General features: G+C 35.0%; 1 protein-coding gene across 12 annotated transcripts in view; it reads right to left on the bottom strand.

Annotated features, from left to right (window-relative positions):
• Nucleotides 1–18,793, bottom strand: part of DOCK9 (dedicator of cytokinesis 9) — a 110,974-nt gene that overhangs the window by 41,010 nt on the left and 51,171 nt on the right. For 9 of the 12 annotated variants that reach the window (XM_086880821.1, XM_086880824.1, XM_086880826.1 and 6 more), the window contains exons 6-21: nt 18,472–18,567; nt 17,724–17,858; nt 13,970–14,144; nt 12,667–12,734; nt 8,706–8,780; nt 8,481–8,621; nt 7,915–8,115; nt 7,662–7,784; nt 5,202–5,284; nt 4,625–4,747; nt 2,866–2,945; nt 2,594–2,781; nt 2,406–2,471; nt 1,780–1,872; nt 1,384–1,507; nt 874–995 (exon numbers count right to left, since the gene is read on the bottom strand). In XM_086880821.1, coding sequence (XP_086736947.1) covers nt 874–995; nt 1,384–1,507; nt 1,780–1,872; nt 2,406–2,471; nt 2,594–2,781; nt 2,866–2,945; nt 4,625–4,747; nt 5,202–5,284; nt 7,662–7,784; nt 7,915–8,115; nt 8,481–8,621; nt 8,706–8,780; nt 12,667–12,734; nt 13,970–14,144; nt 17,724–17,858; nt 18,472–18,567 — 1,893 coding nt within the window. The remainder of the gene's footprint in view (nt 1–873; nt 996–1,383; nt 1,508–1,779; nt 1,873–2,405; nt 2,472–2,593; nt 2,782–2,865; nt 2,946–4,624; nt 4,748–5,201; nt 5,285–7,661; nt 7,785–7,914; nt 8,116–8,480; nt 8,622–8,705; nt 8,781–12,666; nt 12,735–13,969; nt 14,145–17,723; nt 17,859–18,471; nt 18,568–18,793) is intronic. The other 3 variants (XM_086880830.1, XM_086880827.1, XM_086880828.1) reach the window with 1 other exon arrangement.

The raw sequence follows: 18,793 nt of genomic DNA, 5'->3' as shown, positions 1-18,793 counted from the left end.
ATTTTATGGCTACATTTACACCTAGTTATATTGGTCCTAACCTACCCATGGGGATGAGCAGAGACAAACAGCAGAGGCATAAAGAATACACCTACAACGTGAGAAGATGAAAGATGTGAAGGAGACAATGGTTGGAAAGCTTACAGCAGAGTTTAAAAAAGACCAGGTGGTAGAACAGGAGGAGAGCAGCACCTCTTGATGTTGATTTTAGGTCTCTTCCTCCAAGATTAGTCAATTTTGTCTCTGCATTTTAATCTCTGTCAAATTCCCTATCACATTTTCATTTTGTATCCTCCTTGGTATGATTTATATTACCGCAATTATGCAAGCTTTCTGCTTTGAAAAATACAACCATAAATTTTACTCGTGAAGTATAGAGATCACAAAAATTAAGATGTGAGAATAACACTTGTTCAGGAATAAAGGACTTACTGAAAGGAGACAGCATGAAATGCTAAAAAAAATTTAGTAAAGGACTTCAGATTATTTGCATACCTTTATAAGCTCAAAATAATTTTAAATGTTTAAAAATTACTGTAACTTCAAATTAATTATTACTACAGAAAATTAAACTTAAGCATTCTTAATTTTATCAGCTAAATAACAACAGAAGTATTTAACAACTTTCTTTTTAAAAGAATTTGACTCAACCTGCCCTAATACATTTTTTTTTGTTTCTCATTGGGTTTGTTTGTGTCCTCTAAGTCAGACATCTGACTTTAGCTAAGCATTCCATTTCAACTATAAAAGAATATAATTTCTACTGGAAAATTACTTAAATCTTATCAGCAGAATAATGGGGAATTACTACCAAGTCTTCTCTCCACAATGTTTGGGTTCATTTTGAGATTATAGCCATTTTCTACAACATACCTTTCCAATACCCACTTCTTGATAACTAAGATAGCCCGATGGAAGATTTGCTGACACTGGGATTTGTTGCTCATTGGTGACCACTCTTCCATCTTTTATCAAAGGAAGCCAAGAATACCCAACTACAGAATATGAAAGGCAAGTAATTTTAAATATTATGAAACTGCACATACACCCTCACAATAGAAGTATTACCAAATAATTCTGACATGTAATTCATTAAACAGAAAACCTTACTGTAAAGGCCAAATGATTTGTACTCAAACAACTACAAAACATTGAAAGCACGAAGTAATTGTCACTGATTTTGAAAAACACTGTACATTTGATGGACACTCTAAACCAAAATTTGAAACATTTAAATTAGAATAAATATCTTATTAAATATTTCAGTCAGTACTATGTAATTAGAAAGCATTATATGGATCACAAAAATTATGGGTTACCAGATAAGCATACTTCAAAAAATTTCCCTACTAATTACCAAAAGTAAAGCATTAGTGTACAAACCTTGTGTTTCAACAACATCTTTCTTCTTTGTACTCCCTTTGCTTGAATTATCACAGCTGACATGGTAGAAGGTGAACAACAAATGGTGCTTTTCATGTAACTGAGTGGGCAATTCTATTTTAATCTGAAAGGCAAAGAAATCTCTGTAGAAGTTTTCAGCTAGAGCACTGACATGTATTACTGGTTCTACATTTAAAAAGCAATTCCAGCTTGTACCTTACTTGAAGCTAGACCACAAATCAAACACACAAAACTTAAGAAAAGTCCTTAGAAATGGGACCTGATTTAACAGAGAACTTTGTCGTTCTAATATCCTAAATCCTCTAATATTTTCTTTTATTTTGAAACTTACATAGTACCTGACCGGGTAAAAGTTTCCTCAGAAAGGCAGCTTACCTCATCATAAAACTCTGGATTTTGATGGTGATGCAGAACAGCAGCAAATGCACTTCTAGTAAATACTGGTCCACCAGGCCTACCATAGATACACTAAGAACAGAGAAAAGGAAAAAAGAACAAAATGACCCTGTGATCCTTTTTACTCCAGCTTAGAATGTCTCATTCAGAATCTGAAGTATTTTAATTTGTGTTTAACTTGGTTTCTTTACATGATGTTTAGTCTGCCTGCTGTGCAGTAGAGCTGACCCTGTGATTTCACTTCAGGACATCTCTAACACTTCTCTACTTCTGTTCTTCCAGGCACCTTTTATACATTATGATAGCTCATAAGATGGAGCTTGGCTCTGCAGCTGATATAAATCTCAAATGTTTAACTTACTGGAGAGTAGGTATAAGCTACCCTTGTTTGCAACAAGTTTATTCCTAAAATTTTAGTAAAAAAAATATTAGACATTAAATACTCTGAGGACTCTTTAGAAATCTCTTTTATCAGAAACAAGCAAGCCATCCAGAAGTTACTCTCGAGCCACCATCCCAAACTAGATCAATTAATCCAGTACTACTGTTACTTAGCTAACTATTCACTATTTACTTCTATCAGCCACAAAAACAAGAACACTGACCTTCAAAGGCAAAGAATCCTCTTCATCAGAATCCTTGAACTCAACACACACTGCAATATTTCTAGCCTAAAGCAGTAGTTAAAAACATAAAGCCAAGCAATTAATCATAAGGATCATCACAGAAATAAATACGTAAACAATCTTAACCAAACCTGAGAAAAAAGGTGGTACAGGTTTCCTCTACTCACCTTTGCAAAAGACTTTTGACTGTCATATTTTAAGTGCTTTGGATAAACATAAAGATGATTGTTGTAGATGGTAAAAGGCTGAGTGCATTTTGGTATACAGGGAACAAACTCCTCTATTTCAAATGCTGTGAGTGTCTTGGTACTGTTTTCAAACTGTTTCATGGGAATGTATGATGAGTTAACATAATCTGAAAATACATTGAAAAAAACAAATAAAGAACAGAAAAGGAAAAAGCCTGCATTTCCATTTAACGGTGTTTGTTAATACTTACTTGGAAAATCTGGTGACACATTGTCAATTGTAACATCCAGATTTCCTAAAATAACAGGAAGTTTGGCCATCTTTTCAGGTCTGTAGGAAGGAAAAAAAAAACACGCCTCAAAGTCAGGCTAAATGCAAATCAGATGCCAGCAAAAAAAGATAATAGGAAACAGAGGCAAAAGTAATATCCTGAAACAGGAGTATGATAGGAAAGATGGTATGAGGATGCATAACTGATCTGGTCTTGCTTTTTGCCTAGATACACAGTTTTCTTTTCCATTAAATTCTCATGGGGAAAAAAAAATAGTCTTCACACACGTGTGTGTCAAAGTTCACAGGAAAGCATGACTTTTTCTTTCTTTAAACCAAAAATAAACTCTTTGTCAAAGGCAAGTTTTGTCATTATCATTTGCAGCAAAGAGGGAATCTGTAAGTAATTTTTAAATCTCAGTGGCCAGTGATAAGCAATCATGGTAGTAGGATAAAGCAGGGGGAAGGAAAATCAGCAAGTTTCTATCTCCTCCTTTTTCTAGACTAACAATTCACCCTGCAAAACCCACCAACTATGGATTTATCATGTAGCTATTTCAGAAAAACGAAGTACAAGTATTTTCCATGCCAATACCATGCAGAACCCTATATTAGTAAAGACAGTCAGCAGCATGATTTTTAAAAATTACTGCACAACAAATGGATGCAAAGTTTTCCCAAAAAGCAATCCCATGCTGTGAAGCAAATGTCTGGTTGGAGTCAGGATTCTAATTCCAACAGATATTCCTCAGATATTAAAACCCCTTTCTTACTGTAATTCCTGTGAAACAGTGTACATGGTTCCACAAACAGGATGCTGAAATAACCAAAAGCACTGCCTTTACTGACAACCTAGTGTAGGAGGCTAACTTACTGTTTGTTTCAATTCCAGTCATAGCGTTTATGGCAAGGAATATCAGCATACAGAGCAATTTCATTGCCACATGAAGTTGAAGAAACCTTCAGCCACTTGCTAAAAGTGAGCTAAAATATTACAAACCTCATCTCCTTATCAGATTTGCTAAGCAAGAAGAATGAAACCATAGCCTGTGCTTTTTGTGCTTAGTGATGGCTCAAATTAACACCACTCCTGCCAATTGTGCTGTAAGAGCTGTGGAAATTTCTTTGCAAAGCGGCAGAGATTGCTCTATTATTTTACATCCTATTCAATAAGGGGATTAACAACTTTGTGAACATGGTTATCTGTCAGTAATATACTCCTAAATCTTACACACAAACTGATGAAGTCTTCAAGAATACTTTGTAAAAGAAAGATAACAAATGTTCTATTATTTAGGTATCCTGAGTCACACACATTCCCAAGGAAGGAGACTTGCTTGAATCCTTTTCCCTTGAATCTGTTCCTTGTCCAAGGTCAGGGAACAGATGATTTATGCTCATACTTGTTTTCCTTTGACAAACAGAAGAGCATATTGTGCAAACATAAGTCCTAGCCCAGAGATACTTCAGGATATGATGCTGACTGCAAGTTACACGTGGGATTACACTTCAGTCCTGCTTGTAGCCCCCAAACCATCTAAAAGATCTGCAGCTTGTTTGAAGGCCTTAATTACATTTATATAGATTCTGTACTTGATGTGAAAGACATGTATAGATACATACATCAACATATTAGATGTTCCAGTTCAAGACCGTAACAAAATATGGTGTGGCTTAGGGAGTGAGGGGTTTTAGATTGGTTTGTTTCTATTTTTTTCAAGTGAGAAAATCAGACTTACTTCCTGAAATCTGCTAACAATTTCAACATGTCTTCATTTGAAAGTTTATTACTGTCTTGTCTGAAGAGAGCAGAAAATCTTGCATTTTTGTCCAGGGTTCCTGAGGCATCTTTAAACAATGTCCTGAAAATAAAAATCGTGCTTTCAGATGAGTTTATGAAAGTGTTGAAATTGATTTCAGGAAAGTTTTGTATTACAAACCAGAATATACTGTACCATCCTTCATTAATATTCATTAAGCATTTAATATTCTTGTCATTGTAGGTGAGTTTAATATATAAATAGCTCAGTCTAACAAGTAAGTGTGAACCATTTCATCCTTAATAACAAAAAATACCGACAACAGAAACCAGCTGGCAATACTGAAAGTTTGAACAATAATGTAATGAATGTTTATAATTTTTTTCCTACTACAGAGATGAAGTGCAAGTTTGTTGGAAATCTTTGGTTAATTGAAAGCAAAAAAAAAAAAGAAATTATGTAAATAGCACATGACATTTTACAAGAAGGGAGATGCAAAAAACCATGTTAGAGAAAAGTCAGGAAAAAAATACAGATTGACAAGATTTGTCCTCACCTAGCTGCCCAGGCAAAAGGCATTCTATATTGACCTAATCTCTGGCATGCCTGCTTAGCATTCTTCAAAACTTTCTGTGCAACCTACAAGGGACATAAGAAATAGCCATATTTGAAAAGCTACATTTCTCTGAACCGTTAGTACACAAGAAAAAAACCCCACATATTGACACTGATATGAATTATAAAATCTTCTTTAGAAGATTATAGATTAATCCTAAGTATGTGAGGGGAAAGACAATTGATAATGCCTCTTAACTAATTATTTCAGGCTAAGCACAGTGGGCTGATTTCACAGTATTTTGTGGGTGAAAACAGATGCATCTACACTTTGGATAAGAAATACTTAATTAAATGTGAGAAATATTAGTATATACAGAACACAGATGGAAAGCTAGAGCAAAATTAAACTGTTTTTTAAAACAAAACTCCAACTCCAAAAAAAACCCCAACATTTCCCCTCTCACTTGTTCCCCCACCTACATCCACCGCTCACCCTACGTTCCAGACCACATTCCTGCAGAAATAGTAGTACAATATTCTGCAAGACTTTTACTACAAATACACACAGACTATGGGGAAGAGTTGTATGAAGATCACATGGGCAACCCTATGTATGGACATTGCAACACTGTTCCCATTAAAAGTTCAAATTCTTGATTTTGTAAACTTTTAAATGAACAAAAACTCCATTATGCAGAACCAACACATACAACAATCAGAGCTAGAAACCCACTGATTTGAGATGTTCAGCACTGAGCTGAACCACTTGGGTTTCTCTTTTCCAGAAATCAGCTTTTCCCATGTGTCCACAGAGAAAAACTCTTTGCCAGAGGCAAAACCACCTACAGAGTAAAACCTCCTGAATATTATTCCTGATCTGCGCTGTTGATATAATAAAGAGCTGACTCTATTAGTGTGCTTGAGAGAACTCTCCATTATCCTTTCCTGTAAAAAGGGGGAAATAGCACTAGGAAGCACAAAACCTTGGTAAGTAATGATCATTAAATCACTGTATTCAACATTTAAGGGGAGAAAACTGATTTTTTTTTTTTTTTTTTTTTTTTTTTTCTACAGTATTTGCTGCTTCCATTTTCCCTCTTTCTTGTCCAGAGTAGTAATTCTGCAGGGAACTGGAACTCGCTCCCTACAGTGGCCCACATGGAAGCCCATATAGCTGGTACTGTTCTATTTTGTTTCAGATTAATGCAGTGTAGTTCCTGAAAAGAAGAACAGAAGTTCAAACTAAGCGTCCATTTGCATAAAATTATAAGCAATTGAACACCAGAAGGTGTAAGTTGATATAACCATGAGCATTCCTATTGCCCACTCCCATCGTACAGGGCCACTACAAGTCCAGAACTCAGCATCAAATGTGGGAACACCTGGGCTTACTCAGCTTCCCCACATGGCTCAGGCCCAAGGACACTGAAATCACCTACACTGAGTTCAGGTTTATTTTAACTCAGTCAACATCAAAACCAGAATCCTAAAATACAAAGCTGCTGTTTTCCAACAATAGCTGGGGAAAAAAACCCAACAAACTCACACATTCCTGGAAAAACAAACCAGTAGGCTGATCTATATTGAGACCAAGTGAAAAATACATGTTTTTTTACATGCAGCTTAGCCAGCATCAAATTTGTAGGAAAGAACACTGATGCCCTGCAGAGACAGAAAGTTAACTGTTTCTTCTTAGCTGAAAACAGGCAGAACATCAACAGCAGCTGACACTGCTTACAAAAACACTTTTCTCTTATATGCTGGTCTGGCTATTTAAACATAACTGTAAACCAAAAAAAATTGAACCTCTGCTTCTTCATTGACAAACGAGAAGTAGCAATTAACAAAACTTTGTAGATATGTTTGATAGAACATCAGAATGTTATGCCATCCGCAATTCCTGGAAATCCTAAGATATTCCAGTGGGTTATTTCCAGAAGTGATTTGGGTTCTATCAAATCTGCCAAGAATTTTATACATAAAACCAGAAGATTAATAATCTCAATGATTCTGGAGGAAAAACCAGCAAGAGTGCAGATAAACCATTGTCACCAAAAGGTGAGACAAAGAAAATGTCAACTATGTTACACTAAGTAAGATGCATTAACTAAGAGAGACATACAGTTATGATTTGTATTTAATATTTCACTGTTCAACAATTTTCAACTCAACTTTCACACTTAAGTCCAATATTCTTTTGTCAAAACTGTTTACACTAAAGATATTCCAAAAATTACATTGTCACAATTATAAAAAGTGAAATAAATGTTTCCAATAAAATGTTCCTTTATCTATAATGTAATAAGTTACTAGAAATAACTACAACTTACTAAATCAAATTATCCAGGTACATGACTTTACTATAGAAGAACTAAGATTATGATTTATAGTTATTAATTTGAAATCAATCTGCTTTGCCTCAGCATTTTTTTCACACCACAGAAGAAAAAAAACATACCTTTGATGAATCTGAACTTTTCATATATGGTTCAGCACAATGTGTAATGCTTCCCTGTAATACCTTTTCTATTCTAGCCACAAGGAAAATGTCAGTATGAGGACATGTGACTGAGAATATTCCCTAGAAATGAAACAAGAGATAAATATAGAAGGGAAATGCACATTTTATATCACATAATAGAAAGCAAATGAAATCATGTAGGAAACTTGTATCCAAAATCCTACTGGTACTTAAGGTTCCTAGTTCTTACCTGCTTTGGATATTGCAAGACAGCTTCATTAATGTCCTGAATTCTGTGTAAGCTGTCACCACTGCCATTCATCATTTGTTGAGATGCACTGGACAGCATTTGCCTTACTGAGGCGTGGTTCAAATCAACATGGAAATCTGCTGAAATCTTCCTGTTGTTTTTAATATCAAATAGTGACAGTGTGACAAAGAAAGGTTCTACCTAGACATTATAAAAAAAAAAAAAAAATGATCAAGTGTCAGTGCTGGCATCTAGATCACTGTAAAAATGCACATAAAAAAAGATAAGTAACATTTTCATGAACACACATGGCCATCACCCTAGGTATTATTGACAACATGTAAAAGACAATAGAAGAAAAATGTCTTTGTTCACCACCCAACAAAAACATTAGCAACTAAGTTACTTTTTGTAGGATTTAGGCCTTCATTTTGATTTAAAAAAGTAAAAATCCCCATAATATAAATTTCTCAATCACAGTAAGGAATCCTTGTCATTAAGGACAGTGCCAACCAAACATTAGGACATTCATTTCCGAATTAAATAGAAAGTAATTGATTATTTACATTTGTTGTTGGTCCTTCTTCATTTTCTGCAACGCAGCTTTGCAAATTAAAAGATAAATCATTACACCTCACAAGAATTTTTTTTCCAAATTTCTCTTCAAATGGCTTCACTTCTGGTTCAATACTGGAAAAGTCAAGTTTCTTTAAAAAGAGAAAAGAAAAATTAAGGTCAGTTTGCTTTCATCTCAACATAAAATACCCCGGTTTCCTTGTAAGAAGTCTAACCTGTGCATCTGGATCCAGGGCAAAAAGTTTAACCCTGCTTTCAGTTTTCAGCTTGATTTCTGCTTCTCTGGCACTCTGTTCAAAATAAGAAAAGAAGTCTTGATATCACACTATTAAAGTTGGCTTTAATTTCATGCCTTTTCCTGTGATGTTCAAAGCTCCACACATCTTTGATTCATGCATTCATTTCTCCCTCACTCAGCTTTGTACCTCCTTTACACTCATCCAACATGTCTAAGCACAAAGTGAGAGCCTCTTTTCCTAATGCTTTTTTTCCAGCCCTGGAAGTATAAAACCTTACATCAGCAACATATAGCCTTCCAAGCTCATGGAAAGTACACTTCAGTGTAACTTATATATCTGCCTCCTTAAATAATAACTTTCATAATCCTAATTTATTCAAATAAAAACACACAGTATGATTGCAGGTTAAAGCTCAGAGCTATTCTGAGACCATAAGACTTCTCAGGAAAAAAAGAGATCACCTAAATTAAGAAACACCATCATAGCTCGCTTTCTTTTTTCTTTTTCTTGGTTGCTTTTTCTTTTTTAACTTTTCTTGAGCCCTACTGCCAAAGAAGTGTTTTTCCTGTGGGTAGCTGGAGAAAACCCAAAAACTTCCAAAAGATAAATCTCTCACATTTAAAAGTTACTTTGCAGAGTTTGCTGTACACTGCCTGGGATTTGTGGATACCTATCTATTAACAGTAAAACAAAAGTGAACAAAATAGAATGTGAAAACTGAAACTGATGGTATACATAGGCTACCTTTGAAAAAGGTATTATTTAAGGAGCATTCTATGATTTTTCAAGTCACAGAGCATGACAAATGACCAGATCCATGTACCAAAATTACCCATGCAGGAGAAATGCCATTCTTAAAGTAGCAGCTGGCTAAACAAGGATACAAAATATTACATTACAGGCAGGTGTTTCTTTTTGGATCAGCCTGTATGGGTTAAAAGAAGTTATAAACCCAAAATGCTCATCACTGACCGTCAGCAGGAAGTGATCTACTGTCTACATCTGCTTTGCTGGAGACTGAAACAACTTCTACTATGTCTCAAGAGAAAGAAAAAATAAAACACAACAAAAGAACAATCTCTAAGAGCTCATAACCCTATTTTCAGGTTCATAACAGGAATTAAAAAATAATTTGGCTTAAAGGACGTATTACAGAAGAGAAATTTCTGAGGTGCTATTTTGAATATAAATGCTCCAATGGTTTTAATTTACTTTACTTTGTTAACTTTAACACAAAGAGAAGAAAAGAGGAGAGTTGCTGTGAAAGAGACGACCCAGATATTCAATACCAGCAGAGTACTGGCAGAATTAGCTTCTACCAGTTGAACAACTGGAATAATTGAGAAACACAGGAAATGTGAAAAAGTTTAAGGATGGCAAGAAAGTTGTGTGCATGTTTTGCAAAGGTCATATTTAGTGGCAAGAACTGAGGAGGAAGATAACCTAGCCATAGGAGCTAGACAGAAACAGCTTCAGCTAAAGCATCTTGAATAGTTTTAGATTCTTTAGTGTTTTGCGCATGAAGACCAGATGATTATATGCATTTCTGACTGACAGATCAGAGGCAGTTGTCAAAACTCAAGAACTGAAATGCATGTTACCATGAACCCAGCCTATAGCACAGCAGTGGCTCTGCAATTTCATTTTCTCATCTGTAAAACAATAGACAATATTTTCCCACCTCAAGGTATTCTGAGACCAGTAAAAGTTAATGAGGTGCTTGGGAACAATGATCATGACAGTCAAGCTATTTGAGAGGTCAAATTTATTTTAAGATTAATAAATGCAAAAAAAAAACAAACAACCCCAACCAACCACAAAAAAAAAAAAAATTACTACAATACCCCTTCATTTACTCTTGGCAGTTGACTTACAGATAAAGGGAACACGAAATAGGTAGAAAAGACAGACTGAGACAGATGTGTGTGCATCTATGCACTGAAGCGCAAAATACCATCTTGCTTAGTTTATGTTATAAACTAACAGCTATTGATAGAAAAATGAAAGCTTGGAGATGTATGTACTCACAAGGGTTAAACCCTCCCTAGGAAGTCTGGTTTTTCCCTACTGTCAGGTGCTCTACAATCACCCCTGACGGAATTTCTCTCTCCTCGTAAGGATATGAGGTCAGCTATTGTGAAATTTTCCTTCTAGAACCAACAAAAATAACAGAGCAGCTATAAACTCTTCTAAAAGAAAGTCCAATGCCTTGCAAGGCTTCCACTGGGGAAAAAGGAACCAAATCCAAACAACAGCTGAAAAGACAAGGCAAGAAAGAATAAAGGACAAAAAAAATTCCTCCAAACAAACACCATTCACATAAAGAAATCAAGTTAAGACTCAAAGAGTAATGTAAATGGGCAGAGTTTGCCCTGTAACTTTCCTCAGGAAAAAGGCTAGGATAATACATTAGAGCTAATTATTTTGAAAGGCAGTGTTTAGTAAAAGTGAATTAGAAGGGGAAATTTAAAAAAAATATTTTGAAGGAAACAGAAAAGTAAATGGGTTATAACAATGGAATAAATAATAATAATAAAACATGTCAGTGCTTAAAGAGCTGAGCAAAAATAATATTCTAAAAAATAATGAGCTGTAAGAGCTGCATGCTTCTGATCCAAAAGTTATGGAAACAGGAAGTAGCAACTGTAGTACTAAAACTATATGCAGGTGCTCCAGCCCTGAAGTCCCCTCTGGAAGGAAAATGGACCATAAGCACTATAATAACTCACTGTGAAGAAAAACCTTCCACACAATAAGAGCATCTAATTTCTTATTTATTTCTGAAACAAATTTTCATAGCCTCACGCAAATATGCTATTTGATGCTTACAGCCCTTCCAAGGAAGCCTTCATTATATGCACCATAATCCAAATTAATTTCCAAGTACAGCCATAGCTGGAGCAAGACTATCACATGACAGATTTTTGTGTACATGTCCTAAATTGATTTCAAAGCAGTAACAGAAAGGATTAAGTCAGCCATCTAATTTGGGTGCTAAAAGCTTGTTAATGTGTTCTGGCTGGATCCTTTGGTATGTTGGCTACTACAGTAGATAGAATTCGGTTTGCTTATTCTCAGTTCATAAACTGCACTACCCTCAGGAGGAGTTACTACGTCGGACAGATCCTCAGAAAAGAAAGGGAGAGCATTCCAGAGAATGGTCAAGGAGAAAAGTTTCAATACTCCAGACAGTACCACACAGAAGAAAGAGTAAGGAAGTCACAAGAAGGAGTTTGGATTCTGAAGCCTCAACAAAAAAGGTCACCAGTTTCAGTTTTTGGGTGATTTAAGAAAAGTTTCTTCCTTACAAAACTCACAAATCAAACTGCAACACATAACTCACAGATTTAACTGAAATAAAGTCTGCAAATGGCCTAAGGAAGAGTTACTGTTATTTTCTATTTGATTCCATTGTATTTCATGCTTGTTTCTATCACACTTCTCTAAGAACAAAATTGAAAAGCAAGAACCATGGCAACACAGGAAGCATCCATGGACCTGCCAGTTCATTATAAACACAAACATCTTAAAATACATTCACTTCATCACTGCTACTAAGCTGGTTTTTAAGTCTAAAAATAAAAATAAAACTTGGCTTCAGTATAACCAGATTTCTATAGAAATGCTTTAACACTTACCTGAATGCAATAAACCAATACAAAATATAATGATTTAATAAAATAATAAGACATGCTGCATTTAAACAGCGTATTAAGATTTATATAGGGAACTTCAAGACAGTATCTTGTTTCCTTCCAAAAGCAGAAAATAAAGAAGCTCAATAACCACACCTATTCACAGAAGAGCTTCTAAGCTTTCCATGCACCACAAACTGACTGGAAGCTTCAATCCAATGCCTTACCTTTACTGAAAGTTCATGTGGCTAACTTATGTTTAGTACTTCATATCCCAAGTTGACATTTACAATATATATTACCTTGGCAATTTCAGGATAGTAGTTATCAAAACTACTTGATGAGCTTTCCAGTTTGCTTTGTTCATCATCTGAAATTATAAAACCTCATTTTAAAATAAGTATAAAAATTCCAAAGTGCTTGCAAAACTCCATAGCAAAAGAATTTAATCGTTTTCATTCTCCTACCCCCTCAAAAATGACAACTACATCATTTTGATGCAGTGATTTCTTGAAAGATACAACCAGTTAGAAAAATCATTAAAGCAGCAGTTATTTCTAATCTTACCAGAACACATCTTTGATTTTAATTTTGATATCTGCATGGGGCAATCAGTGCACAAACTTACATTACCCCTTCCACAATGCATTGTAACTTGATTTCAAAACAAGTTCCCTCTGTTCATTAGGTTCCCAGCTCTACTCACCAACAGTTACTGGATTTACAAAGCAGCCATTCAGTTAGCTATAAACATCTTGCGGTGTTAAGGTCAACTAAGGACCACAGACTGAAATGTCCTTCCCAGAGTTAGATGCTTCTCCTTTTCAGATTTGCTTTTGCTGCAAACATCACATTAAATTCTGACAGTCTTTGAAGACTGTGATATCTCATTTTAAACTCTAAGGATCCCTTTTGGTACTTTGTACTATCTATAAAAAAACAACTTTCTAGAATAACTCCCAGGTTCTTCTGGATATGCATACAGTTGGTTTCACACCAGTTTTGCTCCCCATCCACCCTCAAGAGGAAAAGTGAATGAGAGGACATCTACACTATCCTTTTGTCACTGAAATACTGGTGACATACATTGCATTCCTTACAGATACTTGCCTTACCTATTCTTAAAGGGCTCTAACAGGATACTACACCTAAGCAGTCTATTTCAACACTTGCAGGAAATATTTCTGGTCAAAGGAATTGTATTTAAATTTAAGCCCCACAATGTAACCATGATTTCTACCTACAGTGACCACAGAAAAGATTATTTCCTTTTCAGCAGCATTTTACACATTTCAAAACAAGTCCATCGTAACTTTCTTTTCTCCCTTAAACTGCCTCAGTCCTGATTTTACATTGTGGGTTCTACTTTTCTAGATTTAAATCAGTCTCATAATTATTTTCTGGACTTAAATCAATACAGAACAGTACTGTTTTAATGCCCAGAAGGTTGAAATGCTCATCAGTTGAAGTGGATAGTAAAAAGGCCTGTAATTTTTATAACCAAGGAAAACAAAAAAAATTTGGCCACATTAAAGCCTTTCTTTCCAAAATGCATGAAAGAAGACATGGCCACATAACATTAGCCTTGCTAGAAGTCCTGCTTACCTTCATGGGACTCGCCATTTCTTTTTTCTTGCATTGCAGCCTCAAAGTTAAGCTGAAGGATTTTGTTCAGAGTGTTTATCCACTCTTCCATTTCAAGTTCACTGTCTGCAGCTAAAAGGAAACTACTCTTGTCTTGCATCTTGAGCTCAAATGCGAAACGTCTGACTTTATTGTTCTATAAGAAAATAAAAGACCTGTGTAGCACTTCACATACTGTCTAACCACCATCAAAGGAAGTTATACATCTTTCAGATATTCTATACAAAAATACAGTTTGATATTTTGAAAAAATGCATCATAATGACACGTTCTGCTCTCTGACATTTGACCTTTTGAAGTTATTTGTAGCACTGCAACAAGTGCAAGTAGGAAAGAGAATAGCCTGTCTTCCAGTTTCCAGTAATCATTCTGCTTGCAATCATTTTATAAAAGCCCAAATAGCAATTCTTTATGTACTCAGATCACCTAGAAATGAAGCCAACTAAGGTCTACCGGAAAAAAAAAAAAAAGTAAACCAAAAGTCCATATTATATTTGAGTGACAACTGTTTGCAGACTGGGATTTTATACTGGAGGTAAAATTATATCCAACATCAACCCCAAATGCCTTGATATCGTCAGTCATATAGATATACATGAAGCTCTTTTTTCCTCAGCCATTTCTGTCATCCTTCTCTGCAAAATTTAAATCAGGGTTTCAAATGCTACTTAGCCTGACTCATATTTCTGGGAAAGAATTCAGAAGTCTTAAATGAAAATTCTATATTATCATCAATTTAGTTTTACAAATTGATAATGCACTAGATAAACATTAAAATAAACAGTAAGACAGACTTGATGCTTGGGAGATTTTTTGTTTAAGTTAAATTAAATGCCAAATTACATATTAGTTTCACTGTATCTCAGACTCTTCAATTAACAGACTAACTACTTGTTGACAAAGCAGTCAGCATTCTACCAAAGTTGAGTTTCTGTCAAGTTTACAAACAAAAGTGTGAACTTTGGACCTAAGGCAATCTTACTAGTTGAAATTAATTCTGAAATAAATGAAAAATCCTGAGAAAAGTAACCTCTCTGTTTCTCAGTATAAAACCTTGACACAGGCAGTAGCTTTCACAGATCTCAGCTTTCACAAAACACTGAATTAGAGCAACTATGCCTACACATATGGCTGGATGTGTGAATAGATACACTGCATATATGATGTGCTCCACATCTCTGATCAGAAAGGTCTCCATAAATTTAGTATTAAAATAAAAACCCCAACACAATGAAACCAAATTCAAAAACACCAAACAGAATTCCAGGAATTCTAGTCTCTTTATTTAAGTTTGGGGAAAAAAGAAATCCACACAAACCAAAAACCCCAACCAAACAAAAGCCCCCTATTGCACAAATTCAGCATTCCTCTTAATACAAGTTCTGTCGAAGGAGCATATTCTGGTCTAACACCACCCTGTAAGTGAAGTCAGTATTTTTCTCTCAGGCATCTACTGCCTTTGAAAAAATAAGTAAGCAAATGCACTGAATGAACTCAGACCAGAAAAGTGTTACAGCAATGCAATAGGAACTAATCTCCCCTCACTAAAAAGACTGACTCTGAAACAAGAAGTTTCATTCTGAGACCAAAATCTCGTAAGCATAACTACCTATGAAAAACCATTTCCATTAATTCCATGTCAAACTACTTTTAAGTAATTTGGCTGGGGTCCTTAGAAATCTTTTCCTTTGTTTTCCTCTTCTGTTAAATAGAAGTGCAAGTTCTACTGTGTACATACCACTTTTTCCCATATGAGTTTTCAAATGCTAATTCAACACCAATAGTAAGTAACAGTAAAACAATAAGGTCACCCAGAAAGGATAGAGAACATAATATAAGATAATTAAACTACAAGTCTGGAATAGGGACACTGTGTATAATATTTGATTGTTTAAATCAGCATTTATTTGGCCCCCACCAAAAATTCAAGCGAAGAAAACAGTTATTTCCAAACCCCTTTATTCTAGCCACTGAATGACTACTTAGCTTCTTGCAAGTGAGCATAACTGGTTTTGATTTTGCACCTGATGCTAATCCATAACTAGTCTCAAATTTTTACATGCAGTTTTGAAGACCAGGTGCCAGGATGAACACTGAGGGTACTGTACAATACAGTATAGCATTAGAGACACAGCCAACTATAAATTTCAAATCACCCAAAGTACAGTTTTACTTAAAGATGACTGTATCAGCCCCACTCGCAAAAGAACAAAGGAACAGTAATACACTGTTTGTTTTGAAAAGCAAGCTTCTGGCAGAGTCTGAGGAAACTTGAGGTTAATTGGATTGAACTGACGGAATAGCAAGTATGGAGCAGTATGAAAGTATGTATGAGGAAAAAGAGAGTTTCAGGTTTTAAATCCTAAAATGAAAGAACGGTTAGAGGTTAGAAGGTGCCTCTGGTCGTCATTTCATCCAACACTCCCTCCTCAAGCACAGCCAATTAGAGCCATTTAGCACAGGATCGTGGCCAAGAAGCTTTTGAGTATCTCCAAGGATGGAGACTCTGCAACCTCCCTTGGAAACCTGTGCCAGTGCTCGGCCACCCTCACAGTGACAAACAACTCCCTGATGTTCAGAGGTAACTCTTGTGTTCCAGGTCGTGCTCGTTGCCTCCAGCCCTGTCACTGTCACTGGGTATCACTGAGCAGAGCCTGACTCTGTCATCTTTGCACCCTCCCTGCAGGTATTTATATACATTGATGAGACTACAGCCACGTTTAGGAACCACTTTTATGTTTGTTGGCTTGTTTTAAAAACACAAATTAAATTCATTTCAATAGAGTTGGCTAGAATTGTATCTCTAAGGCAAAATAATTCCTGTAAAATTATATATAGAGCTTGCAACATGATAAAATGTATTACAGTTGTAATATTTTCATAGGAGTTACCTACTAAATATGTATCCAAACAATACTACAATATTTGGGGGAAAAAATCCTCTGTAAAGCTGCTTTATCTCTTTGTGTAAATCTTCAAACAAGTTTATACTACAAAAATATTATTTAAGCAATACATTTTTATTAAACTTTGCCTATTTCTGTACAAGTTAAAAAAACCCCTAAGACCCATGGGGTTTTTCCAGGTATGCTGTGCCTGTTACATGCTGAACAGTTACATGCTGTACTATAAATACATAGCACAATCACAAAGGAAAAAAAAGAAAAACAATCTTTTCTTTGGCACTTGCTACTGACAAACATTTTACCAAAGCCCTTAACTTTTCAAAATAAAGAAAAGCACAGAAAAGTAACATTAGAAAGGTCAAATGAAAGTATCTGGAAGGGTGTTTGAATTCGATACAATTCCTGCAACAGAAATCCCACACAAGAAGCTATGAAAAACATTACAGCTCATGCAAGCACAAAATCTAACTGAAATAAACTTCAATTTTATGCTGTCATTACTTTGCCAAGTTTGGGGTTCTTCTTGCATTTGTCTTAGAATTTGGTTTGTTAAATACTTGACATGAACTAGTAATTTCTGTTCTTTTCAGAAAGATTTCAAAAATTCAGTCTCCTGCCCTTTGAAACCTTGTTCACTTGCTTTGGCAAGATATAGCCTATTTGTTCCTCTGCATAATAGGTACTTATCTACATTCAACAACACTAATCTATATTTTAAATAAAAGTTCCCTAATCTATATTTTAAATAAAGTTTCCCTTGCTAATAAATAAAGAATTAATTGGAAAACAGGCAGAATAATTGTAATTACCTGAACCACTCCCATGCATGAATCTAGAAATATTGATCCCTTAGGTTCTTTTGATATTTTTTCATCTTTGTAGAAATTGAGATTATAGGATCCATCACCAAGTTGGATTAAGTGGAAAAATCTTCTTTTAAATGACTAGTGAAAATAAAGGAGGGAAGAAAAACAGTGACAACACTAATATTAATTAGCTTCATATTATATACTCATAAGTGCTATTTACACAGTATTTATAGAAAAAATGCTTTTATTTATAGACAACATAATCAGTATCTGCAGAAAAGGAAACAGAAACCATGAATGAAAATAAATTAACTTATGATATCTGCAGCAGGATTTTACTATATCATCTGACAGTATTTTTGACCTATTGAAAACTGACTATATAATATACATAAGAGGCAAATTAAAAAATCATAGTTTTATATAAAATACAAGAATACAAACAAATAATGCCCCCTTCCCCCCACATTACAGAGTCCCTTTTCCACTAAAATCACACCAGGGTACAGTTATGGAAATTTAACTCCTGTCACATACTAGATTTTTCATGGCTTTTTTTTCTGATTTACATGTAATAAAATAAAAGCAAGGTTTCAGATATATGAAGTACATGCAAACTTCCCTCTTTCTTTTCATACAGATTTTTTAGAACTAAACCACATACCACAAATTGACCTCTCCAAGGCACAGGGGTATTTAATATCAGTGTTCAGTTATTTTGTCATATCTAAGATATTCATAAACTTACTCTCATTGTCACACTGATTGCACTGTTCATGTTGCCTTTGTACAGCCATCCTTGTTTTGTTATTCCACCCTTCTGAGACCCAAGAGATGCTGCATCCTGGAGATGAAGAAAGGAATACAGGGAAAGGAAGAAAGAAAAAAAGAAGAAAAAAGAAAAGATAAACTTTTGCATCATAGCCCATGTAGTATTTATCAATAATTTCAGAAGTCATTTTAGAAGCTGGAATAACTATGTTCATAACATCACGATAATAATGTACCATGAGTCCCAGCTGAAATTCTATAGCTTTTCCATTATTTTATTTAAAGACCTGGGATGAGAT

Source organism: Cyanistes caeruleus, chromosome 3 (assembly GCF_971803275.1).
Source record: "Cyanistes caeruleus chromosome 3, bCyaCae1.hap1.1, whole genome shotgun sequence".
Classification (NCBI taxonomy): Eukaryota; Metazoa; Chordata; class Aves; order Passeriformes; family Paridae; genus Cyanistes; species Cyanistes caeruleus.
The sequence above is the reverse complement of the archived record's forward strand: the minus strand, read 5'-3'. Positions and strand labels throughout refer to the sequence as shown.